This window comes from Aspergillus niger, assembly GCF_000002855.4.
Source record: "Aspergillus niger supercontig An13".
NCBI classification, from domain to species: domain Eukaryota; kingdom Fungi; phylum Ascomycota; class Eurotiomycetes; order Eurotiales; family Aspergillaceae; genus Aspergillus; species Aspergillus niger.
The window spans coordinates 206515-231484 of NT_166528.1; the positions used below are offsets into that span (position 1 = coordinate 206515).

Below are 24970 nucleotides of genomic sequence, written 5' to 3' on the forward strand. Positions count from 1 at the left end.
GCATAAAGAGGAGATCTAATGGCTTCATGAGAAAGAAATCTAAGAAGAATCACACAATCACCCTTGATATCCCTTTCTACTTTAGAGCAGTTCCCTCCTTTGTTACAGCGTCCACAGTAAGTAGATAAGTACCAGAGTAGGCAATTCCTCTATTCACCGCCTGCCCAAGACAGGTTCCAAGAGATGGTGGGGGGGCTTTTTTTAAAACCAAAGCAGCTTGACCGCCCGGCCAGAGACGACCCCGCGTTGCTCCCCAATCAAGCAATCAATCAGTGGCCGGTATTCGGGCGGGTATTTTTGGTAATCGCCGGTTCCTGTTCCTGGTTTCGTGGTTCCAACTTGTCTCCAATTGTCATTGTTATTGTTGTTGTTGTTGTTGTTGTTCTGCTGCTTCTGCTTCTGCTTCTTCTTGACATGCAAGGGAATCAATTCTCTCCCTCCCATTTCTTCCATCTATTCTCATCTGCCTAGCTTATGTCGCCTCCCCATCTTTCAGCCCTTGCGCCCGGTTTCCTTTCCCTTTCAAATCACGCAAGGATCGGTGGCTGTACCCATTCTTCCTCCTCTTTGCCCCCCTCCTCCGCCCCCCTCGGAGACACACAGACACTCCAGCCAGCAAACTGTCGGTTGCCGGTTGTCATCCCCAAAACAATCATAGTCGAGCGTCAGCTTTTTCGCCCGATGCATTCTGCCGAAATTCTAATTAGCATCTCTCCTTGAACCGCAATCATTGATTGATTGATTGATCCCTATCTATTCCGGCAATTCAATGTCTCCTTTCTTTACCTGTTTCCTATCTAAGCCCTACCTCCACCTCCTAGCCTAGCTTAGGCGATAGGTATGTCGCCCTTGATCCTCCACAACCGCCCCCGGCGAAGCTGCCTTCCCATACTCTTATTTCTTATATGTTCTCGGTCTTCCACGCATGTGGTACTCGCATACCACAGACATCATCATCATCATCATCATCATCATCGCTCGTTCATGACAGACGCTGATTGTCACTTGCAAGTGTTGCAGAACCGGGCGAGATAATTGATCTCTACATCCTTTTCCGCCCGCGGTTTAGTTACAGCCAAGATGGAAGGCCTAGTGGATCCAGAGACGATCTACATGAAGCAGAGCTGCATCGGTACGTACTCGGGCATGGTGTGATTCATCTTGCCGCGCATTCAGGCTCTCCTAACTCAGTCATACCGTTACAGGCGGCGGGAGCTTCGGACGAGTCTATAAAGGGTATGTATGCTCAGGCACCTCCCTCATCTCGCTCGGATTGCGCCCTATGCATGAGGTCTTCATCGGCTTACACTGCCATTATTTGCAGCGTTGATAAGCGTACCGGTGCCTCTGTTGCTATCAAGATCATCGATGTCGAGAATGCCGAAGATGAGGTGGAAGATATCATCCAAGAAATTGCCATCTTGTCGGAACTCAATTCTCCTTATGTCACTCGATACCATGGTTCCTTCTTGAAGGGATCCAGTCTATGGATCATCATGGAGTTCTGTTCCGGTGGCAGTTGCTCCGACTTGATGCGTCCGGGAACCATCCCAGAGGAGTATATCATGATCATCATAAGAGAGCTACTCAGAGGGCTGGACTATCTACATAGCGATAAGAAGCTGCACCGGGATGTCAAAGGTACCACCTGATCCCGCTCGACCTAACCCCGCTTAATGGAGACTAATGTCGGCGCCAGCTGCAAACATCCTGCTTACCTCGAACGGCCAAGTGAAATTGGCTGATTTTGGAGTTTCCAGTCAACTGTCAGCCACAATGACTAAAAAGAATACTTTCGTGGGTACCCCATTTTGGATGGCCCCGGAGGTGATCAAGCAATCCGGATACGACTACAAGGCCGATATCTGGTCTCTCGGAATCACTGCAATTGAACTGGCCAACGGAGAGCCTCCTTACTCGGACATCCACCCCATGAAGGTGTTATTCTTGATTCCCAAGAACCCCCCACCTGTCTTGCAAGGCGATTATAGTAAAGCGTTCAAAAACTTTGTGGAACTTTGTTTGAGACGAGATCCCAGGGAGCGGCCATCCGCCAGAGAGCTGCTCGAGCATCCGTTCATTAAGAGAGCAAAGAAGACAACCTACCTGACCGAGCTAATTGAACGCTACGAGCGCTGGAACGCCATCCATGGTAATAGGGGGGCTGATGATGAAGACATTCAGGAGCCTCCACCCAAGACGCCTTCCCCTGAGGAAGAAGACGATTTGTGGGACTTTGGCACCGTGCGGCCGGCAGGGAGAGCACCCCCTCTCAAGGCGATGAAAGAAGCGGACATGAACGCGAGAAGCCATGAAGCCAATGAGTGGAACATGAAAGACGAGCACCGTCGAGACATTTTACGACCAAAGAGCAATATGCCTCCTACACCCCTGCAGACGAAAAACATGCCTAGCGCTATGCCCAAGCCTCTGTCGCCCACCAAGGTTCCCTTGCCACCTTCACCCATCAAACAATCATCAGATGTCCCACCTCAGACACCTTCACACCTACAACAGCCAGTCTCACGTCAGCCAAAGGGGAGTCCTGGTAGTGACTATGACAGAGCTCTGCAACAAGCTTTGGCTGAGGATCTGAGCTTCCTCCAGCTTGATCGCTCCCCAGGGCCTTCGACAGCTTTCTCGCAAGGGCGGGGTGCTCCCCCAGGTTTACAAGGATATCAGAAGGCTCCGCAGTCACACCTGCCGGAGGTTCCATCGTATCAAGGACGCCTGCCAGATCCACCGGCCTCAAACCTCGCGAACCAGAACGTTAGACCTGCCAAAGAAGCATATCCACAGCGTCCAATATACGCACAGCCACAAACACGGCTCCCTCCAGCACCAAAGCATATGTCACCGCCATCTCAGCCCCAACGGCCGCAGCAAGCGTTGCCACATGGCCCTCGACCTTCATCCATGAGGCCTGATCCTCTCCAGCTCAATACCACAACCGATGGGGCCCTCGATGAGAGAGCACGGGAGCGGGAGGCGATCCAGGGCCAGACCCAGATGCCCCCTTCGAACGAGATCACAGCTCTAAATAGCGTGATACTACCTGCTCTCAAAGCGGCCATTCGTCGCCGGACGCGGCGCTTGGAGCTCATTTCACCTAACGCAACGAGGGATGCTAGCGGCAACATTAGCGAATATCAAACACGTGAGGAGTATGTCCATGGAATGATGGAAAACCTGGTGGGCGATATCTACGGCATGTTTACGAAGCTTGAACGCTGGGACAACGAGGCACCAGTGGGAATGGGCGCTCAAGTGACCTCATTCTTAGAGGGATTTCTAGAAGAGATCCTTGTCCGAGTTGAGCCTTCTGACTCAGATTCAAACCCAGGCAGGGCTTAAGTGTTGCTCCAGTTTATACTCGAGCATAGCACGAGTGACTGGCCAGACTTGCCTCTTGGAACCTGGGCTAGTATGACAGTTTACCCACTCACTGCGAGAACAGCCCGTCTGCAGCGGGTCGAAACTGAAACAGACTGGGCAAATATAGAATTCTAGTCACTACGGACGGACCAAGTGAGATCCTAACTTCACGATCATGGCAGCTATGCAATCCACTTTGGTTTTTGTGTGTCTTGGATTGACTCACATACCACCTTCTCGCGCGAAATATCCTGCTCTTACAACCCCTCCTGGATTTAACAGAACATGAATTGGTGGCGTTCATCTCAAATTATGCACATTCTCTGCTTCTGGTGCTCTATCCACAATTGGGCATTCACCACATGGAATTTCCGACTTGGATTTCCTCCTTCATACATTTCTTATCTCCACATTGCTATTCTGGAATTTCCTGGGCTGGAACCATCTTGACTTAGTGAACAGGAGCTTGCCTACTGGAAACTGGCCTCCTCTGGTTACATTACGTCTCTGGGAACATGACACTACTTTCAAGACTCACCTCTTCTCTCATTCTCGATTTTCTTGTCGNCTTTTTTTTTTTTTTTTTTTTTTTTTTTTTTTTTTTTTTTTTTTTTTTTTTTTTTTTTTTTTCCCTCTTTTCTTTCCTTTATCTTTCTTTGTCTGCATTTGTAATGGTATCAGAACGATGTGGGGAGTTATGTAAAATTTTCCTTGTTTGTCTATCAATTGTTCTCAGGACACTCGAGTACCTGAGTAGTGTGTGTGTGTGATAGCCCGAAGAATGAAAATTACAGACATCCAGGTGATGCATTCATTGTCAAGATCGCATCACATCGTGAAAATCATCATTCATCATCAAATGACATATATTTAACACGGGATTGTGTGTGATATTGTACAATCAAGCCAGCCAGCCAGTACAGTCTGATAGCTTCAGTTTCCTCAACAGTACCGGATTGCAGCTCAACGCCATTGCCAGCCATAAGGTCCAACTAACAGGTTCCAGTGTACGGCATGGTGAACAGGAGTCACATAGGTTCCCCTTGATTCTTCAGCATGGCTTGTGAAAGCGATAAACTGCCTCAAAGATGTAGCAATCTTTAAACATGAAGACTTCATTCAACCACTCGGACGGAAAAGCCAGTCACTTTCCGGTGTGGGTATGAGATAATTTGTGATATTGAATTCATTCGTATTGGAATGCGAGCCATCAACGACGTGATTGGTATTGCTGCTGCCACCGCCGCCGCCGCCTGTTCCAGTCAATCCGTTGACTGACATGGGATTGTTGACTGGGTCACCAATATCCAGGCTGAGGATATCCGTCGCCCGAGCAGCGGGAACACGGGGGACATTGAAGAAACCGAAGACGTCGAGGTATTCGAGTTCATTGGGTGCTGGGTTCCTGACTGTCGCTGGTGGTTCGGAGGGCTGGCTGCCGGCTGGAGAGGTGCGGGGTTGTCGGGAGATGAGGAAATCGAGATCGAATGCGCAGCGGCGCATGTCTGCTAGGATTTTTACGGTGGATGGAGTGGCTCGTTCCGAGTCGGAGACTCCGGATTGTTGATATTCGCCGTATTCGTCGAGAACGCGCTGCAGGATTGAGCTGTAGCGCTCTGCGACTTTCCAGTGTTTGCCCATCTGGGCTAGGGTGTCGACGAAGAAGAGGATGTCGGGGCTGACTGTGTGGGCTATTGTGGACCCGTGGACGAGGAGGAGCCGTGCAGATACCCAGAGAGTGAAGGCAAAAGGGGGGCCAAGTCTGTCGAGCATGTTATTGTCGACGACGAAGCGAGTCACGGAGAGGATGTTGTCCACTGCAAGCAGGCATCGCTGGCTTGCGCTGTATGAGGGGGTGAAGATTGGTGATCGTGTGGTGGGGTACGCTGCTGATGAATGGAGCCGGATAACCGCACTGTAGGGGTAAATGTTAGGATGATTTGATGCGATTGCATGTGATCGAGGTGGTAAGAATACTCACGTTTGGTAAGTGGCATGAAGTTGGACCCAGTCACAATGGATCCCCTTAGTAAACTTGGATCCATTGAACAACCGGGAGGAGTTCTCGTAGGCATATTCGGCTGGGAGGCCAAATTCCCAGGACGTTAACTCGCTGTCCAGCTTGCGGTATGTAGTCTGCCACTCCTCGACGTCCGACAAAGCCCCTATATCGACAGGTCGTTTCAAGAAAGCATGGATCCGAGAGAGAATACCCAATACTTCGACATAAAGTCCAAAGCTACCGACATTTTCGGCACGAGTCACGTAGTCAGCACGATCACTCGAGCGTTGGAACCATCTTGTCTCCACGGGCTGGTTCTTGAGAAAGTATTCATCTTTACATGGTAGTTTTCGGTCTATGTCCTTGTCGTCCAGGGCGAAATCAAAGGCGGTTGCAATGGTAGAATATCGATCCAGGAAATACACCATCCAAAAGAGCCTCCGCCTGCTCTCATCCTCAATCCAGGATTCCGGCTCCGGGAGCGTTACCGCCCTAAGAGTATAGATAGACGGATAACTGGGAGCAATGAGCGAAGACTTAGCCTCCACGGCTAGTCCCAGCTGGACCACTGATCGGGTAATCAGTGCGAGCAACTTCCATCCAGGAGGGCCGTTGGAGGACCCCACTAGATCCAGGGCTAGGATTACCAAAGCCTGGAGAGCCTTTACTGATGAATTTTCTAGCCCATAGAGTAGGACCTTCTGTTTGGAGGAGTCATGGTATCGTTTGCGGTTTTGCTCGTTAAGCCGACTGTCGCTTGAAAAACGAAGAGTAGTTGCAACGATGGCATAGAGCACTGTCCTGTCCGCATCTTCGAGAGGGGACGGTCCGAAGAATGTATCGAGAGTTGTACGGCGATGAAGAATGGGACACCAGGTATTGATGTGTTCAAAATAGAGGTCCACCAGCGCGTACAGAAGATCGTACGGGGGTAGATCGAGCTCTGGATCTGCCAGTAACTGTTCCTGGTTGGCATATAGGTTGACCGGAACTTTCAGCGATGATTCATTTCCCATATAATCATTGGCTTGTGGCGCGTTATTCGTCGACCGTGGTACCGAAACGGGCGCAGACATAGCACTCGCCAGGTGATTTTGTATGGTGTTCTTGACCGATATGTCCGAAGGACTGGTGATGGATGGTTCAGACTGACGCGGTTGGGGCACGATAGATGATGGATCATGGAAATAGAAGGTGTTATTGGGACTGGGACCCTGAGCCGTCTCTGATGGTGAGCTGTATGAGAAGGGTCCTTGGTGGGGGATATCATGGCTCCTAGTCGGCTGGCTCTGAATGATATGCGTCTCGATTAGGCGAGCCTGCGTCTGAATAACCTCTTCTAACCGGTCTGCATTCCTAGTCAGTGGAGACTTCAGGTTATTCAACGACTAGCGACGCACCTAGCCTTTGTTCTAATTCCTTTCCATAGCCTGCCCGTAGTCCAGGCTTTTTCCGTTCCTTGTATTCGCATAATTGGCCATTGCGAGAGCACCACCCACAGCTAGGCTGCGCTCGATCTGCGCATGTTAGATTATGGAGATATGTAGCAAGGATTTTAGAGTGAGGGGAAGCCACCACATAGGCAGGGCATACCTACCGCATTTGACCTTCCTTTGCTTACATAGCTCGCATCTTAGTCCGTTAGTAAGATGTCCAATGGTACGGGGCCAGCCACAGCTCTCTTAGATCAGATGGTCCAGCAATCATTGGAATGTGGCCAAAGGGAGAGCTGTGCTTTCAATTGTTCAAAGCAGGATGGGACGGTACGTACGACACTGTGAGGGGTCGTTTACGTTTCAGCGCACGAGGGACGCTCGACCCGTTCTGCGCAACACGATCATTCTCGCTATCGGCAGCGGACCAGGATTCATCCCCGCTGTGATCCCGTTCCAGATCGCCAGCAAGTCGGGATGGTGGTGGAGTCTGTCGAACAGAGACAGCTGCAGCAGCGTTCGGCATGGTACTTTAGCGAGTCCGGGGTTTATCGGGAGATAGACAGGTGCAGCCACAGCAGTTCGATCAGCAGCGACGAAGCATCCTGGCAGGAGGGGCGGAAATCGGGGAAATTGGACCGAATCGACTGCTAGTTTCAAAAATCGTGCGAAGCGCGAGCGAAAGCGACAAAGAAGCAAAGGAGAAGAATAATAGGAAGGAATGAGAGAGACGAAGAGAGCGTCGGGCTGGCATTGCCTGAGCCAAGAAAAGGCACGCGGACCCCCGCAAAAGGACCTCCACACCCGTTCTGCCGTTTGTGAAGAACCCTCTGGTCTGGGGGAAGATGACCTTTGCCTTTGCCCTGAGAAAGGACATGCTTGGAAATGTGGCGCCCCTTAGGGTCCGTTCACCCGTCCAATGTCTCTCAAACTAGTGTAAGACTTACTCTTCGTCCCTGTGATTCGGTTGGCTGCGCAAGTTGGAGACCCTCTCGGGGTAGCATTGCCCCGAGGCATCACCAGCCGAGGGGAAAGTCTGCCGGGTCGCCCCTCGACGCCGAGTTGCTCGTATGCTTTCAAATATGCTCCAGTTTCCCCGGGAGAAGTTTATCTCCCTCCCTCTCTCTCTCTCTTTTCTTTTGCTTCTCCTTATCTAGCTTTTGTGATATTCTTCATACCCACTCCGCTAAACTACTGCCAACATGGGTTCTACCGGACAATTTCCCCGCATCAAAGAGATCCGCACCTTCATCATTGATGGTGTGGGATCCGGAGGTGATTATCATAATGTATGCTCAGCAGCGCCCGGATAATGATGAGCAGATCGCTAAATTTCTCCATTTCAACAGGTCAAAGGAGGTCACTGGTTGATTGACAGTAACATCTCCACCCCCATGACTCGCTGGGCACAATACCGTGGCTCTCGCACATCATGGGGTATTAACGTCCTGGGCTCTTTCTGCGTCGAGATTGAAGCTACCGACGGGACTAAGGGATTTGCCACGGGATTCGGTGGTCCCCCAGCTTGTTGGCTGGTCCATCAACACTTTGAGCGCTTCCTGCTTGGTGCTGGTATGAGCTATCAATATATCAGTCTACTGAGAATGAGCCAGGCTAATTTGTATCTCATCTTCTAGACCCCAGAGATACCAATGACCTGTTCGAGAAGATGTACCGGGGATCGATGTTCTATGGCAGAAAAGGTCTCCCTGTTGCCGTCATCTCAGTGATTGATTTGGCTATCTGGGACCTTCTGGGCAAGATTCGCAACGAACCCGTTTACAAGCTCATTGGCGGCGCTACCCGTTCGCGTCTGGACTTCTACTGCACTGGACCCCAGCCCGCTTCGGCCAAGGCCATGGGTTTCTCCGGAGCCAAGGTCGCTCTTCCCCATGGCCCTGACGAGGGTACGGAAGGACTCTTGAAGAACGTCGACTACCTCCGCAAGCAGCGGGAATCAGTCGGTCCCAACTTCCCTCTGCGGGTCGACTGCTACATGTCCCTGAACGTTCCATACACAATTGAGCTGGTCAAGCGTTGTGAGGCGGAAGGAATCAACATTGACTGGTGGGAAGAATGCTTGACCCCGGATGACTTCGACGGTCATGCGCTTTTGAAGAGAGCCCACCCCACTGTCAAGTTCACCACCGGAGAGCACGAGTACTCACGGTACGGTTTCCGAAAGCTCGTGGAGGGCCGTAACTTGGACATTCTGCAGCCGGATGTCATGTGGGTCGGTGGTATGACGGAGTTGCTCAAGGTCTCCGCCCTTGCCAGTGCCTACGACCTCCCCGTTGTTCCTCACGCATCTGGACCTTACTCCTACCACTTTGTGGTTTCGCAACCCAATACACCCTTCCAGGAATACCTCGCCAACTCTGCAGATGGACACACTGTTGAGCCCGTCTTCGGAAACCTCTTCCTCAACGAGCCGATCCCTACTAAGGGATACCTGGATGTATCGATCCTGGACAAGCCGGGCTTCGGCCTCGAGCTAAACCCTGCTGCGTCTCTTATCCCAGCAGCTTCAATTCTCACTCCTGCACCCCAAAAGGCACTGGTTGCTCCAACTGAGAACCAGCAGGAGTCTACTTGAGCAGTATTTCGACGAAAATCTTGACGGTTTTTCTAGAAGATGCTTGATGGCATATTTCCTATCTGTGACGAGATTAGCATTTTACTTACTACGCATGTACACATGACCATTTTTCTGTTTCAGTTTTATTCAGAACAATAGATAGGGGGCAATGGAACAATCCTCGACATGACTTGGGAACAAATCGTCCGGTGTGGGGTAAAAGCCGAATGGTGGGGTGGTCTCGGGGTAACAATCCCACGAGAAGCCCGAGACCGACTCCACTTCAACGTAGATTTACTCTTTGGTTATCTGAATCTCCCCGGCGGGGTTGACCAGAATTACCAGCACAAGACGAGCTCTAAATCCAGGGCTATAAGCTGGTAGTATTCCCCACGTCAACCGCTCAATTTCCTCCAGAGGCCCCAATCGACCATCAACCACAATCAACCCATCACAATAATGCCTCTCCCCCAAATCCTAGTCGGCAAAGTCGCCGCCATTACAGGCGGTTTAACCGGTATTGGCAGGGTAAGGCGAGCAGACACAAGCAAATGAACTCACAGTCATCCCCAAGGCCAGTCTAACATGATCTTCTTTTTAGGCCATCGCTCTCGAATACCTCCGCCACGGCGCAAAAGTAGCCGTAAACCACCTCGGCGGATCCAAAGAAGAGCCCCTCATCGAAGCGATGCGCAAAGACGTATCTGAGATTATCGGGTCCAATAACGACAGTGAGCAGAGCAGCAGCAGATTCATCCTCGTTGCAGGAGACGTAACACAGCCCGAGACGGGGCGGGAGTTCGTAGCCAAAGCCGTGGAAGCCTTTGGACGACTCGATGTGTTCGTGAGTAATGCGGGAGTGTGCAAGTTCGAGGAGTTTCTCGAGTAAGTGGTCAACCCACCCCCTTAATAACTTTCCTTTTGTTTGTCTACCGTCTGGAAGAGCCATTTCTAACTGCCTTATGTTGGCCTACTGTGTAGAGTCGACCCCCCTCTCCTCGGCCACACAATCAACACCAACCTCTGTGGCGCATTCTGGGCAACACAAGCAGCAGCACGGCAAATGGCGCTGGCTCAATCGCCACCGGGAGGCTCCATTATCGGGATTAGTTCTATCTCTGCACTTGTTGGGGGTGGACAGCAGACGCATTACACGCCCACCAAGGCGGGGGTGCTTAGTCTTATGCAGTCGTGTGCGGTGGCATTGGGCAAATACGGCATCAGATGTAATGCGCTGCTGCCGGGAACGATCCGGACTCAGCTGAATGATGAGGATATGAGTGATCCGGTGAAGAGGACGTATATGGAGGGCAGGATTCCGTTGGGACGGTTGGGTCAGCCACCGGATTTGGCGGGGCCGGCGGTGTTTTTGGCTTGTGAGGAGTTGAGTGGTTATGTGGTAAGTTTTCTTCTCTCAGCTTTATGTTGGATGTTCTGGAAGAGGCTGCTAATGTGAATCAATAGACTGGGGCGCAGATACTTGTGGATGGGGGGCTTTTCGTGAATCTTCAGTAAATGAAACGATATTATTGTGATGATCTCTCTGATGTGGACATACTTGGTTATGGCGATCGGTGTACATACATACTTCTAGCATATGAATCGAATCAAGTACTACTATCTAGATTTCAATCGCATATGCTTTGACTGCAACTCCTCCCCATACACCCTCCTTCTGCTCCTGCGACAAGCCCCTCTTCTCCAAGATGCCCTCCACCACACTCCTCCACCGTCTCCAGGCGACTGCACTGCCGCCTCCACCCACATTACACACCGGCCAGTCAGACCCAAACATGACTCTCTCCGGCCCAAATGCATCAAAGACCACGTCCGTCCACAGCTGGACCTGGTCGACTAGGGCAGCAATATCCGGCTCCGATTCCGCCGTCAGCGGGGGAAGCTCCGAGAATCCACCGGAAAGCTTCATATACGCTGTCGGATGCTGTGCCATGGCTGTGATCAGGGAGCTCCACTCCAGGAAATCAGGATGCGTAGCTATCGAGTCTGGCGATGTGTACGGCAGACGAAGGTTTGGCTTGCACAGGTGATCTGTAGACGGCTCGTTAGCAACAAGCAAATACCAACCATAAACTCTACTCAAAGATAGAAGCAGAAGGTCGTGGATGAACATACTAATAACGATCCTAACCCTATCCTTCTTCTCCCCAACCCCCCGATAAACCGTATTCATCATCTCCGCCGCCTCCCTCAACTGCCAAATGCCACCTTGACGAGCATCCACCCCCAGATCAAACGCCAACTGCTGCCGTCCTAGCCACCTCAACCCATCAATGAACTCGGGCTGCAACATGACTCCGCTCGGCTTATCCTGAACGAGGTACCGCACTCCGCGGACTTTTCTGAATACTTCCTCCGTGCGAGTCCTTTCTCTCACTAGAGAAATGTACTTCTCCAGCGCAGCAGGACCTCCGGGAACAGGCGCCCAGGGCACCATACCTAGACAGATGTGGCGATCTACATCTTTGTGGCCTTCCCCGGGGACGGGGTCTCCGGTAATGATCCGGGTGAGGAAGGAGACTTCGTCGAGGGCGTGGGACCAGCCACGGGTTGGATCTGATTCTTCAATTGAGGAGATCCGGTCGGTTTCGAGGAAGATGAAGCCCCGTAGGTAATGTGAGTCTGTTGTTGGTTCCGGGGATGTGGGAATGGAGGTGGTTGCGAGGCGGTATTCGTCGACGGAGTGCTGGGATCCTAGTGGGCTGGAGGGTGTATACCAGGCCAGCGTGGGGAGATGGGATGCTGGGAAGAGGTGGATGTGGGAGTCGATGATTGGGGTTGGCATTGTCGTGGGTGTAGTTTTCTCTTTTCTTTCTTTGTTTGTGTTCGTGTTTCGTGTGCTTGTGAGGGGTCGAGCTGGTGATCTTCCCGAGAATGCGGGGTTGAGCGAGTGCTTGGGATGGATAATGGGAGGTGAGATTATAGAAAGAAAAGAAAACCTACAAAGCTGAAAAGCAGCATACGTGAGAGTAGGAACAACTATCAAAGGAGGGGAACTAGTGATCCAGCTCTGGTGGGCATCATGCAATTCGAGTCAGCAGGCGAGGGGATGATGATCGGGGATGCATTAGCCCGAGCGCTGGCAGTCCATAAGGCACATCGCGACCAATCTTCTTTCACTCTACTCTCTCTCGCCCTCTGCTTCCCTCTCACATTGGCTAGACCCCTTGGCAATTACTGAGGACCTTCGGCAGCTACAGTGGCAGCTTTATATACCGGGGTAGATTGCTCTGGGCTTGTCCTCAGTTTTGTGTTCTCCCCAAACTCCACGACTGAACCACAATTTTGGGGCTGTCCGTCACTCCTCGCCAATCACACTCCACAACGGACACAATCTGACTTCAAATGCGGGGTTCTTTCAAATGATGCCTAGGTAATGGCGGGGTTGATATCCGGAATTCCGTTGAACTGGCTTCTCATTTCACTGGCAGTTGGCAAATCAAGCGTGCTCTGTATGCGAGGAAAAAGAGGGGTTCGGTGAATGACGATGTGACTCGCCTCCAGCTTGTGCCTCGGCTACGGCTACATACGACCTTTATTGCTTCCTTGAATCAACTATCCACACCAGCATGGGATACGCCTTTCTTGGCCCGTCTCAACAATGATCCATCAGGATGATCCCAGTCCCTTTAGCGCGTCGGCTGGGTCCCCCAGTGATAAAGAGAGGCTGCTTCCTTGATCTGCAGCTTCTGAGTCTCGCTCCTCGCACTCTTCATCGGCCCTCCTTCCTCTCCGTGCAACACCGAAGATATCAGTACACTACGAAGATGACTGTGCCTATTGATAATGCCAATGGCAGTACAGCTGTACCAGAAATCCCTGCAAAGCAAAAGGCGGCCATCTATGACCAGCCCGGCACTGTCTCCACCAAGGTCGTAGAGATAGATGTGCCCGAGCCGGGTACGGGCGAGGTCTTGATCAATCTGTATGTGGTGTGACCTTCTAGCCCCAGTCGACTGGACATAATTCATCCAGTCACCGAGTGCATCCATCGGACTAATGGCTTTCTGTAGAACCCATTCAGGCGTCTGTCATTCCGATCTTGGAGTAATGACCAACACCGTAAGTATATAAACCTACCTCTGGCCCAAGCACCCTCCTGACTCGTCCAGTGGAGATCTCTACCCTATCCCACACAGCCAGGTCAGATTGGCGGCCACGAAGGTGTCGGTAAGATTGTCAAGCTAGGCCCTGGAGCCGAGTCTTCAGGCCTGAAGATCGGTGACCGGGTTGGAATCAAATGGGTTTCTAGCGTATGCAAGACTTGCGGTGCGCATCCAGTTATCTTAGCCCCATAATGTGAGCAGGCCATATTGACGTTTCCAATTACCAGAACCATGCCAGGCGGGCGCCGACGGAATCTGCTTTAAGCAGAAGGTTTCCGGATACTACACCCCCGGTACATTCCAGCAATACGCCTTAGGCCCCGCCAACTACGTGACACCGATCCCAGACGGCCTCGCATCAGACGAAGCAGCGCCGATGCTCTGCGCCGGCGTGACCGTCTACGCGGCCCTGAAGCGCAGCAACGCCCGACCAGGGCAATGGGTTGTGATCTCCGGCGCTGGAGGCGGCCTAGGCCATATAGCCGTGCAACTCGCCAGCAAAGGCATGGGATTCCGAGTGATTGGAGTCGACCACGGCAGCAAAGAAGAACTAGTGAAGGCCTCCGGAGCTGAGCACTTCGTCGACATCACCAAGTTCCCCTCCGACGACAAGGGCCAAGCCATCGCCAGCCATGTCAAATCCCTAGCCGGTGGCCTGGGAGCTCACGCCGTCATCGTATGCACCGCAGCCAACGCAGCCTATGCCCAGGCAGTACCATTCCTGCGCTTCAACGGTACCCTCGTGTGTGTGGGGATCCCTGAGAACGCACCGCAACCTATTGCGACCGCGTTTCCCGGGAAGATGATCGCTCAGCATTATACCATTACCGGATCGGCGGTCGGGACACAGAGAGATGCGATCGAGACACTGGATTTCGCGGCGAGGGGAATCATTAAGGCCCATTTCCGGACGGAGAAGATGGATGCTTTGACCGGCGTTTTCGAGGAGATGAGCCAGGGGAAGTTGCAGGGGAGGGTTGTTCTCGATTTGTCTTAATGTGATCGATGTCTGTGGCTTGATGTTGGTCTATTTTCGGAGTTAGCTGGTCCAGTGGAAGTTTTAAGTATATTTGAACAAACACGATGAATGAATGCACTCAAAGAAAACAGCTTTTTGAGACTAGTAAAACAAATAACGATTTCATGATCAGAGACAAAAGACCGACAACAAAGAATCTCACACGAAGACACATAAACTGCTTGCTATGCAACAACAGAACTTAACCAACCTACCCACTCAACTCTCAATAAGAAAGGATTCACGAAACAGTCCAAACGACAAGACAAAGAAAGATACACGAAGGAAAGGGAAAAAAAAGAAAGCAAAAAAGAATGACCGACGCAGGACTCGAACCTGCAATCTCTTGATCCGTAGTCAAGCGCCTTACCATTGGGCCAGCCGGCCAATTGTTGAAGATAGCGGCACATCTTTGCCTACATAAGCCAGACTTAACCACCCACACACACACATGGACACGCATATGACGCTTTGGTGGCACAGGTCGCAACAATCCTCCCAGGCCTGTATGTCTTCTTCCTAAATCCGCTTATTTCCGGGACGAGGCTCGGTAGGACCTGCCGGTCGGGCGGTGTGGGGGTGTTTTGCTGTGGTAGTAAGTAAATGGTGGTTTTAGTGGCAAACTGTCAACATAATTCTGTGTATTTGGTATCTTTTTAGGTAGAAATGAGATTGTTCTCGTTTTTCCCTTTGCTCACAGATTGCGGGGATTTGAATTGCTTGGCCTACCTTCTGGGCGATAAATAAGAGGATAGGGATGTTACGGAGGATCTGCAGGGTAGTATCTATTGAAGTTTAACTACTTGTAGTGGTAACTAGTGCTAGGACGGAGGTGGTGGTGGCATACGTCGGCTTCCTTCTTGTGTGCGCACTGCCAAGAAGTTTAATAGCCTGGAAATGGAGAAAGGGTATTGATTAGGGGAAAGGTCGGAGAATTGTTCAGTAACTATAGCGATTAATGAGCTCATTCGGAGGAATTAGAGCACGACTCTGAAAGAAGGGATCAATTACTCAAAACAGTTCCTCAATGCTGCATTTTGATGGTAGATAACTTCATAGCTACGTACTACTGCGCAATTTCTGCCCGACAACGACCACTACTAAGTACCAAGTCCACGGGCCCGAGTACCGAGCAGCTGGTAAAGAGGGTCTCACTCAGACATGGGTATGTACAGAGTGAAATAGTAGGACATGTGAAACTTTATCCGGGAGAACCTCATTGGTCTACCTGCCAGAACTCACGGCCGACGTCATGAACAAAAATTTGAAAGGGCGCTTTGCTTCGGGGAAACCGACCCAGCGATTCAATGATACCAGAAAAAGAGTAGATTTGGAATGGGTAGTTGGGTGCGAGGGAAAACCAGGCTGTTGTCCCTTGCTTAATGGCCGGTTTAGGGATGATAACCTTGGTCCTGGGGCGGCCGTTCGGAATTTGAACCGTTCCCTCGGGTCCTGAAGCACGCAGTAAGTGGTAATAAGGTTGGGTGATCATGCCAGGACACATTCCTCTGGTACGAATGCAACCATGGGACTGTCTGGGAGCTGCTTTGGTGCTTGTGTCACATCCCGCTAACAAAGTTGGACAGTACCGTGGTAGCCCGTGGCGGTGCTATTCCCTTGCAAAAGGAACAACGCAGAAGCTTAAGAGGCAAAAGGGAAAGGCTATCATCACGTCATGGGTAGAGGACCGGTGCCAGGCTAGCTGTATAGTAGGACCAAGAGAATTGTTGTAGCTAATCTATCAGGTTAATCAAATTGAAACAGTCTCGCGCTTCGCAATGCAAACAGTGGTGTATAGTGCGTATCAATGACAAAGCCGCCCAAACCATGCAATAACAGAATTTACTGGTAATTCACTCCAAAGTAGGGGAATGAAACCCTGAGATTCCTCACCGTGTGCGTTTGCTGTAGCCCCGACTTGTAGATGAAGACGGTCGCTTTTGACCTGCATTGGCAATAGGTGACTCCGCAGCACGTATCAACGCATCGAGTCTCAGTATATAGGCTTTGGGTGCTCGGTCCACTTCAATCCGGTGTAGAATAGCTTTCAACCTGCCCACGAATTGGTGAAGAGCCATAGCTGGTACATGCTCTAAGGCATCGAGGATAAAAAATTCACCAGTTTCATCGGCCTTGCCAATAAGCTGGTGAAAGAGATTGCGTTGATCCTCATCCTCCCCGTGGAATGTCACTCGACCACTTTCGTTCCCCTCCAGCGCATCCTTATTACGGCCGCAGATATCCTCCAGCAATGTGACCAGGGTCTTCGCAGCCCCTTCCATACCATGCGGTGCTCGAGCGATGATGTTTTCCCGGACGCGCTCGACGTTCTCTTGAATTTCCAGAATGACAGTCTCCACGTCCATTCCTCCAGCCTTATTTGAAGCCTGTCCCATCAGGCAATAGCGGTCGAAGTCTGCTAGTAGCTTCCGCAGCCTTTGATGCACTTTGTCAAAGAAGATCACGGCGCACGCTGCAATGGGCATCGCCTTGCATAGGCTGGAATATACTCCGTCGTCGTGCACGGCGAGCCGAAACATTGTGGCTTCAAAGTCTCCCTGTACAACACACTGCTCAGGGGTACGCGACTGTCCTGCATCATCAAGAAGATCGAGACGAAACTCCTCAGGCAGTATCACCGTACTAAAGGCCGACAAGATGTCCCGGACTATGTCCTGCCGGCTCATCCCACCTTCGGCTTCGGAGCGAACATATTGCCAACTCAGCTGATCCGCAATGGTCTCCAGCTTGCCATCCAGCAGTTGTTCAACGCGACCAAAGTTTGGAAGACGTCCATCGCTCGACAGAAGAATGTCGGAGGGAGGAGGTTGAGGGATGAAGCAGCCATGAAGCTGATCAAGAAGCCACTTTCACTGAGTGTTAGGAAACCGGAAGAGAGAGAGGAAAATTTTACTCGAGGTGGGGGCATGAGGTTGCTCACAAAAATGTGCTGGCAGGCCACGTTGGGCCTGCCTGAGAAGGTCGAGCAGGTGCACGTATACCCTTCTGGACCGAGATGAACTCGGGGCTGCTCAATGAATTGGAAATCAAACCCTGTTCGTGTCGTACAGCAGCTGACTACCTTGAACTGACTCGTTAGCCCAACGAGAGCCCTGGCTTCGGTGTCGGAGTCAAGCCTGGCGAGATCATAGGTGATCCCTGACTTTCCTCGTACGGACGAAGAGGCAGCTGAATCCCCCTCCTCAGCATGACTCTCCTCACTTTCGCTTCTCAGGAGCTCGCTGCTGTCGCTATCGTCTGTGTGTGGCTCTTTCTCGGGCTGGGAGCGTGTCGTCGGCATATCACCGGTTATTGAAAGGCCGTGAAATTGTTTGGTGGGAGCAGACATTGAGTGTTATATGACAATAGATTTTACTTGTGGCTTGAGTGTCCCCTGGCTAGGATTTGTATTCGTTGGCCTCCAACGGCGAGACCGGTCAGTTTATATAGAGTTTGTTCCGAACCAAGGAAGGAAGCGGGTACATTGTACCAGCAACTGCTCCAAGCTTGCCGCAATCGCCTCTGCCACAGCGACCAAAGAGACAATGGAAGCTTCCATATGAACTACTGTTGGTATTTTGACTCACCACTAAGCCTTCAGAATCACCGTCAGTGGCCCCGACTTTGCCGCATAAAGAGTAAATGAGCCATCGTTTGCAATATACTCAAGCATACACGTTCCACAATGATCTGGATCCCCCCCCAATCTGCGGTTAGTGTGTCCGGTTAACGCCTACCCACTTGGCACAGGAGACATGAGGATTCTGCGCCACAGATGTAGGCCTACTACAAGCTGCGCCGGATGCTGGGAGAGAGAGTTCGTGTAGCTATAGGATTAGAAGTAGCGGCAGGAGAACCATGAAATCACAGGATCCTCCAGGCTGAACCATAATAAGAGCCAGACGGCGATCATGCGCACTTATGTGTACGAATCATAATGTGCAGCCGAGTTGGCACATCCAACCAGCCTGTAAACATAGTTAAAAGTGTCGGAGGAATACTGCACAGGCCCTTGACAATCTGCACCGTTGCAGCAGGTACTTGATCAGTTGGCACAGGCTCCAATGTCAGGCGGCAACCGCTAGGAAAAGGGATACGCGGTCGAAGCACTGGCTTCGGATTGTGTTGCCGCAAGCTGCGCAACTCCTCTTCACACCTTGCCAGCATATTGTTTGTATCCAATGCAGGATTTCCTATGGTGAAAATTATACTATCGATTATCCTTCCTTGTGGTACATATGCATCTTGTGGCACTGCATTTCTACGCCATCAAATGGTCGAAAGATAGGGATTTCCCTTACTCAGCCTCGTACTTGAGTCCGAGGGAGACTTCTGGGCCGCGGGTTCCAATTTGTCGAATCCGCCTTAGGCCGCAAGTAAGGGTACCGGATTTCGTGATGCGCCGCAATCTCTCTTGTACCACCTCTGCGGCATTATGCAGCCTGATTAGAGGTTCTCTCCATGTGGCACAAGCGGCGCTGCCTCAGGATCTTGGTCTTCAGATACAATAGATTTCCACGGTGGGTGAATTCGACCCACGATTCGCTTGTAGAGAGTTTGCGGGAAGGGAATAATAGGCGCCCCTCTCTCGACCACACACTCGGGACGCCTATCTCTTCCTTCCCTCTGCGACCACCGGAGACTCCGAGCTGGACTAGATTGCGACATTCAGTGCAGTGCAAGCCTGTACCACTGGATCGAAGAGAGGAGCCACCCTGAGACTGTGTGCGGTGCTTCCACCTGTCCCCTTACCGTGGCTACCTTCCATGTCATCGCAAGACTGGCTAGCATTCGTAAATTCTGGTGTGTATCATTGCTTGGATTCTCCTGCCGATAACGTAACAATGGGGTCTCTGACTCTGGGAGCTCCGGTATTTCCCATAGTGCATGCCTTGGGCTCCGTAAACTGGGTCCCTGTTTGATGAGCTTGAAACTTCTGCACTCACCGGGCTAATCAGCTCCGAAGTATTCACGAAGAATTACTCATTAATCACCATATTATGGTATGCTTATCTTAACACGGTGGAGTCGAACCCTGACGGCGCCAAAGAGAAGCTCGAGGGTCACAGCCAAAGGTGCTCGGTCACTCCTCAGTTAGCGCTGAACGAGGGATTGCTGTTTCAAAACCGTCATATAAACAAATAGCGCCAGGAGAATATGAGCCATTCAGTACAGGAGCGCAATGTGGCTGTAATTCCTGCGTGATCGAAAATATTTAGTGTTTTGACCGAAAGTGAGTGCGAGTTGTCTTGTGGGGAGCTGGACCCGTGACCACTGACAGCAAGAGCCTCCTTTCCAACGCCGACTTTTTTCTTCGTCTTTTCTCTTCCTTCAAGAATTCCAATACAGACAGCAATGAGACAATATATCATATACTCTCGATCTCTCTTTTGATCCTACGTAGCTTACATAACAATGAACTCGTAAAGCCTGAACAGGCCTATACTATTGATCAGATGGAGAACGACTGAGGAGACAGGGAATAGGGCGGAGAAAGAAAGTTAAAACTAGAAATTAAGAGAATCTACCGTTGTCTACTAGAGTCAAAATATGAAATTCGTCATGTCATCAAATGCCTGTCTGGCAGAAAGTAGTCAATGGCTATCCTTCAAGGGCGGCTTATTTCAGTGTTCACCCGCGCTGCATTTCTCCTTTTCGCATTCTCCAATGCTTTCCGGAGCCTTTCCTGATGCTCTGGATCTTCCTGGGGTTTTTGTGGTGCAATTTCAGCAGGGAGATGCTGGGATACTGACGCAGGTGTATCGGCTGGCATCTGTGATGAAGGACCAGTTTGATCAATGATAGGAGGCTTGCCTAGAGACTCCAGAAGGCCGTTTATGCTAGTAACTATATTTGCAGGACCAGACCTGATACTCTCGAGTTTGGTCTTCAGATCCGTTTGGATTTTCGTGTCTTCCTTCCTCTTTTCATCATCGAGTCGGCGGAAAACATCGGCATCGGCGTCTGAATAACGCGCCTCGGCCACAGAAACACTGTAATCAGCATCATTGAGTACTGAATCAGCCATATTGAAATTGTGCAAGATGGACTCAGAGTCTTTACGCAAAGACTCGATCAGGTTATATACTGATTTCAGCAACTGTTCCACCTCGGACTCTGGCAGCCCAGACGAGCGAATGGTCGCGGTATCGACTTTGGCCACCTTCGCGGCAACTTCGTCAAGGAGGCTCTGGTTTTCACCCAACCCGTGCATGATGGCATCATCAAACGAGTCCATCAGTCGGTTAGCTCTATGATCTCGCTCTCTAGCCGCCTCGAGGATGTTCCGTTTCTCCATCTGGTCGAATTCTTGATCCACGCCTTTCAGGGCTACGGAGTCGCCCATGAAAACAAGAGGTCGCCTCTCAGCCTTCTTCCGCCGGCGCTCCCTATCCAAAGCAATTTCGAGACGTTTCTGGTAGCGTAGCTCGAGTTTGCGATAAATCTCATTCACCGTCCTCATTGTGTGCGACAAATTGTACCTATCAGTGGTCGCAGACTTGGTCCGTCCATTTTCATGATCAAGTTGAGCAAGCGCGGCTTCGTAGAGCGCCTGAAGAGCAGCTATTTCTTCTTTCAAACGTTGATCCAAAGGTTCGAACACTTCGGCGACAAACTTGTCTAATTCCTGTCTTTCTTCGTCTAGCTGGGCGCGAGCCTCTTTCTGACGGAACTCCTCCTCCAGCAGGTTGATATCGGCATAGCCAATCTCCTTCCCATTAAAGAGCGCATCAATTCGCTTCTCCGACACTTCCTGGCGGTGGATCCGCTCCTTATCCAGTTGCTCTCTGCGCGATTTGCTGGAAATTTCCCAAGACTTTACCGCCTCCCTGATGTACGAGAAGTCACTAGAGTAATTCTCCAGATCCTTCCTAGTCGTCATGTTCCACGAGCTTTCTGATTGTTTAGACAGCGGTGACGAAGCCATTGACCGCAAGTCGTCAACTGGACTAGCTGGTTTCCCATGTCTGAGAGCAGCCGGCAGTGGTGGCGGAGAGGATGTTTTCCGGGGTGCTCTCTTTCGGTAGGCAACGCTCTTCTCCCTTATCAGCCCAATGAACGTTTCATCATGTTCATTCCGACGCGAGGGCACTGCTGAATCCGGTCTTTCTCCGGGAGTAGGTGCTGGAGCATTTGACATTACCCGCCCACTCTCAGCTGACGCCTGCCGCAGGTCGGAATAGGCTTGATATGCAGGCCGATCAAACACAAGTACATCAGAGCCCCGCTGAGGGCCTTCAGTATAGCGAAATGGGATATAAATCGGCTGTGGAGGATTGGTGGTCAGAGGGGGTAAGGCATGTTCATGTCGGGCATCACCGAGCATGGAGGGTGGCACTGATGTCGCCCGTGATGACGTAGCATGAGCAACGTGATCAGTGTTGTATTTATTGCTCACTGTATGCGAGGCAGACCTCTGTAACTTCGTTGCGCCAGGTGTCTGTATTCTGGGAAGAATGGGACGCCCTCCAGGACTGTAGCTTCCATCTTCCGAGTCGGCATCGTCAGTAGTCGAGACCACATGGCCGCCTTCGGTTTCGACTGGTATCAGACCGGATTCCGTGTCATCATTAGACACACTGGTCGATGCGCGTAGAATAGGCGTTGGTTGCCGCGAACTCACTTTAGGGTTCTCACCCACACGCGTCGATTCAGGCTCGATGTTGAATAGGATCTCTCGTAATTTGGTCTCCTTAGCCATGAAAGCTGTGAATATATTATAACGCTCCGCATCGGAGTCAGCCACTGCCTCCTTTCGTAGCATTGCAACGTAACGTTCCAACGAGGATTTGGACCAGGGATCCAAATCATCATACGGATCAAGTGGTACAAAGGCAGGGAGGATTGTCCGTTTGTCCGTAGTTGGGCCATTAGTGACGCTGCTCGACTCCACTGAGCTCGACCCAGACCGAACTTGCTTTCGAGGGATTATCGATTCCTGTCTAGGCGTGGGGGTCCCAATGGGGCTCTGCTTCCGCGAAGGAGGCAAGATCCCTGCCCTGACCCCAGACGCTGAGCTCTGAGGATTCTGCTCAGCTGATGGTTGCGAGGAGATAGGTCGATTCCAAGCTTCAATGATGCCGTCAATGCTTTCAGGGGTTTCAGAGGTGGAGATATCACTAGAAACAGATCCAGTACTACCCATCCTGACTGGTTGGTGTGGATTACCCCTTACCACGGTCTGACTAGCCAAAGGGCCTTCAGTCTGACTTGTCATTTGGGGTGCATTGTTCGGGGGCGTAATGGGGCTCACGGATTCATCCTTTCTTACAGGCTCTCCGATATTTGGAGGGCGACTCTGAGACGCCTGCGACAGTGGCTCTGAAGAGGACCCATCCTGGGGCCGGGAACCAAATGCACCTAAATCATCGATGCTTCCTGGAATGGGAGATAGGTGCTCCCAGTCCGAAGGACCGCCAGTGGCCAGGACAGAAGCGCTAGTCGGGACAGTGATGGGGCTGGTCTTGGGAGGCACCGGTGGAGGAACGACGGGCGGTGTTCCATGTGTTGGACTCAGAGTCGCAGCCACGGGAGCCTGTGGGGGCCCGGGTAGTGGCTGACTCTCATAATGCAAACCAGTGCTTGGCTTGGGGCTTGGGGCTTGGGGAATGGCCGGGTTAGGCGCATTATGGCCGGTGATTTGTTGGTTGCTTGGCAAGGTCGCTGGCTGCTGCACTGAGGAGTCTTGATACTGACCCAGGGGAACACCCGAATAGGGAGGAGGAGGAACCGCAGGTGGCTGCTGCCATGGGTTGCTCTGCTGGGCACTTGAGCTCTGGTAACCAGTGGATATAGCCGGAGGCGGTGGTGGAGGCTGTAACGACGAAGCGCTGACAGATTGCTGGGGAGCATATGGAGGATTCGACGGCCACTGCTGGTAGGATGTATTATCCGCCGACTGGGTCGCCCAGCCTGGGGCAGCTGGTAAAGGTTTATTTGGGTCTAGCGGGCTCACAACTGGAGACTGCGCCTGTGGTGATTGCGCCGTGCTTGAAGGCCGCGGCTAATTGGGTTTATATACTCGTCAGAAAATTGCGAACCCATCAAGGGGTAGATCAATAAGCGTTCAACAACACTCACGGGTAGTGGTGGGGGCGACTGCGCATGAAGTTGGTGCCTATTGTACTTCACTCCCCATGAAGTGGTTTCGGAGCCCGCAACGGCAGAAACGGGGGATACGCTTGTACCCGGATAATTATTGACCGTTGAGGGAGGATTGGAAATTTGACCGTAGACGGTGGGGTTGAACGGGGATGATGAGGATGTTGTTGTTGTTGTTGGACGCGGAGGAGGCGGCGGAGGCGGCGGGGAAGAAGCTCGCCATGATGGTTGCGGAGGATGATGGCGAGATGAAGCTGGTTGCTGCGTGCTGGAAGGCAGACGCCATTCGGGCTGTGGAGGAGCCGAACTTTGGTGACCGGATTGCGACCCATACATCTTGATGCTGGTCGCAAAAAAAGAAAAAATGAGACAGGAAAGAAAACGCCTTCCGCAAAGCCGTCTTCTCCTGGTAACTCTTTTAAGGAGAGAATGAAGAGGAGGAGGAGGGATGATAACCTCAAGCGACCACCATAAGGCAGGCCACGAGGCAGATCGGCTGACCGGAAAGGAGGTCCTTCTGACAGCCAAAGTTACTCTTTGCGCCTTGTCTTTCTCGCTTTTCTCACTCTTTCTTTCCTTATTTTCCTTCCCTCTTCCCTTTTCCCTCTTTCTCAATCATGCAAGTGATAATAAATATGTTACAGTTCTGGGGAAAGTCAGGATCAGCAGAGCTTCACGCTTGCAGTTGCCGAGTCGCTAAATTTCAATCCAATGGATGCCATCAGCTCTGCCACGATCCATTTATATCCACCATTCAGTGACGCCGCTACTACTTTGGTTTTCCCGCACTTGCTCCACCATCATGAACAGCCATGATCCCAGTGTCCACCAGCACCTCAAGCAACTTAGGTATACTATCTATATCATTAGAATGCTCGACGGGGCTAATTCTGGGTTGCTTGAATAATAGCCACTATTGCCCGTTAACCTAGATAAGTACACTGATGACACCACAACAGATCATCCTGTTCAGCGATAGTACTACTATATTTATTACTATTCATATCATCAATCATTCCGGTGGGGATATAATACCCTACTATAAGATACTCTCCTATAGTTCTAGTACCGTCTACACTCACCCTGTGAACAAAATGCCCTGAACCATCTATTATCAACGCCCTCAAAGCAATGTCCACGATCACAATATGCTGATAGTACTTCTCCCTCTGACTTGGGTAGTACAAAGAACTTATGACCCTGTGGAACAACCCCCTCTTTGTGGGCATCTTTCATCAGGCGGATATTTCCTCTTCTATTTATAACCTCTCAAAGAAGGTGTTTAAAGAGATTCGGTCAAACAAGCTCACGTTATAAAGCCCGACTTCTTCTTCCTTT

General features: G+C 51.2%; 9 protein-coding genes and 1 non-coding gene across 10 annotated transcripts, besides 1 other annotated feature; 4 read left to right on the plus strand and 6 right to left on the minus strand.

The window, feature by feature from the left end:
- Positions 1-76: 76 nt before the first annotated feature.
- Positions 77-444, minus strand: An13g00880 (hypothetical protein; the record flags this gene model as incomplete). The annotated part of the gene is made up of 2 exons (XM_059743803.1): positions 77-160; positions 223-444. 2 exons carry the CDS (start codon positions 442-444, stop codon positions 77-79), a joined length of 306 nt encoding a protein of 101 aa, XP_059602034.1.
- Positions 445-1080: 636 nt separating this feature from the next.
- An13g00890 (uncharacterized protein) lies at positions 1081-3354 on the plus strand (the record flags this gene model as incomplete). Its single annotated transcript, XM_059743804.1, has 4 exons — positions 1081-1132; positions 1206-1236; positions 1325-1641; positions 1700-3354. The coding sequence occupies 4 exons, from the start codon at positions 1081-1083 to the stop codon at positions 3352-3354; spliced, it is 2055 nt and encodes a 684-aa protein (XP_059602035.1).
- A 589-nt stretch (positions 3355-3943) lies between these two features.
- Positions 3944-4035: a repeat region (repetetive DNA).
- A 459-nt stretch (positions 4036-4494) lies between these two features.
- Positions 4495-7336, minus strand: An13g00910 (uncharacterized protein; the record flags this gene model as incomplete). The annotated part of the gene is made up of 5 exons (XM_059743805.1): positions 4495-5290; positions 5357-6725; positions 6778-6894; positions 6975-6988; positions 7149-7336. The coding sequence occupies 5 exons, from the start codon at positions 7334-7336 to the stop codon at positions 4495-4497; spliced, it is 2484 nt and encodes an 827-aa protein (XP_059602036.1).
- A 676-nt stretch (positions 7337-8012) lies between these two features.
- On the plus strand, positions 8013-9406 carry An13g00920 (uncharacterized protein; the record flags this gene model as incomplete). Its single annotated transcript, XM_001396195.1, has 3 exons — positions 8013-8099; positions 8160-8382; positions 8448-9406. 3 exons carry the CDS (start codon positions 8013-8015, stop codon positions 9404-9406), a joined length of 1269 nt encoding a protein of 422 aa, XP_001396232.1.
- A 441-nt stretch (positions 9407-9847) lies between these two features.
- On the plus strand, positions 9848-10844 carry An13g00930 (uncharacterized protein; the record flags this gene model as incomplete). Its single annotated transcript, XM_001396196.3, has 3 exons — positions 9848-9916; positions 9990-10273; positions 10370-10844. The coding sequence occupies 3 exons, from the start codon at positions 9848-9850 to the stop codon at positions 10842-10844; spliced, it is 828 nt and encodes a 275-aa protein (XP_001396233.3).
- A 165-nt stretch (positions 10845-11009) lies between these two features.
- Positions 11010-12191, minus strand: An13g00940 (uncharacterized protein; the record flags this gene model as incomplete). The annotated part of the gene is made up of 1 exon (XM_059743806.1): positions 11010-12191. The coding sequence occupies one exon, from the start codon at positions 12189-12191 to the stop codon at positions 11010-11012; it is 1182 nt and encodes a 393-aa protein (XP_059602037.1).
- Positions 12192-13173: 982 nt separating this feature from the next.
- On the plus strand, positions 13174-14509 carry An13g00950 (uncharacterized protein; the record flags this gene model as incomplete). The annotated part of the gene is made up of 4 exons (XM_001396198.3): positions 13174-13331; positions 13420-13468; positions 13519-13675; positions 13740-14509. The coding sequence occupies 4 exons, from the start codon at positions 13174-13176 to the stop codon at positions 14507-14509; spliced, it is 1134 nt and encodes a 377-aa protein (XP_001396235.1).
- A 336-nt stretch (positions 14510-14845) lies between these two features.
- On the minus strand, positions 14846-14917 carry tRNA-Arg (ACG). The gene has a single exon. It is a non-coding gene; the product is annotated as a tRNA-Arg (tRNA).
- Positions 14918-16419: 1502 nt separating this feature from the next.
- An13g00970 (uncharacterized protein) lies at positions 16420-17879 on the minus strand (the record flags this gene model as incomplete). Its single annotated transcript, XM_059743807.1, has 3 exons — positions 16420-17382; positions 17472-17584; positions 17624-17879. 3 exons carry the CDS (start codon positions 17877-17879, stop codon positions 16420-16422), a joined length of 1332 nt encoding a protein of 443 aa, XP_059602038.1.
- Positions 17880-20138: 2259 nt separating this feature from the next.
- On the minus strand, positions 20139-23968 carry An13g00980 (uncharacterized protein; the record flags this gene model as incomplete). The annotated part of the gene is made up of 2 exons (XM_059743809.1): positions 20139-23534; positions 23612-23968. The coding sequence occupies 2 exons, from the start codon at positions 23966-23968 to the stop codon at positions 20139-20141; spliced, it is 3753 nt and encodes a 1250-aa protein (XP_059602039.1).
- Between the last annotated feature and the right edge of the window lie 1002 nt (positions 23969-24970).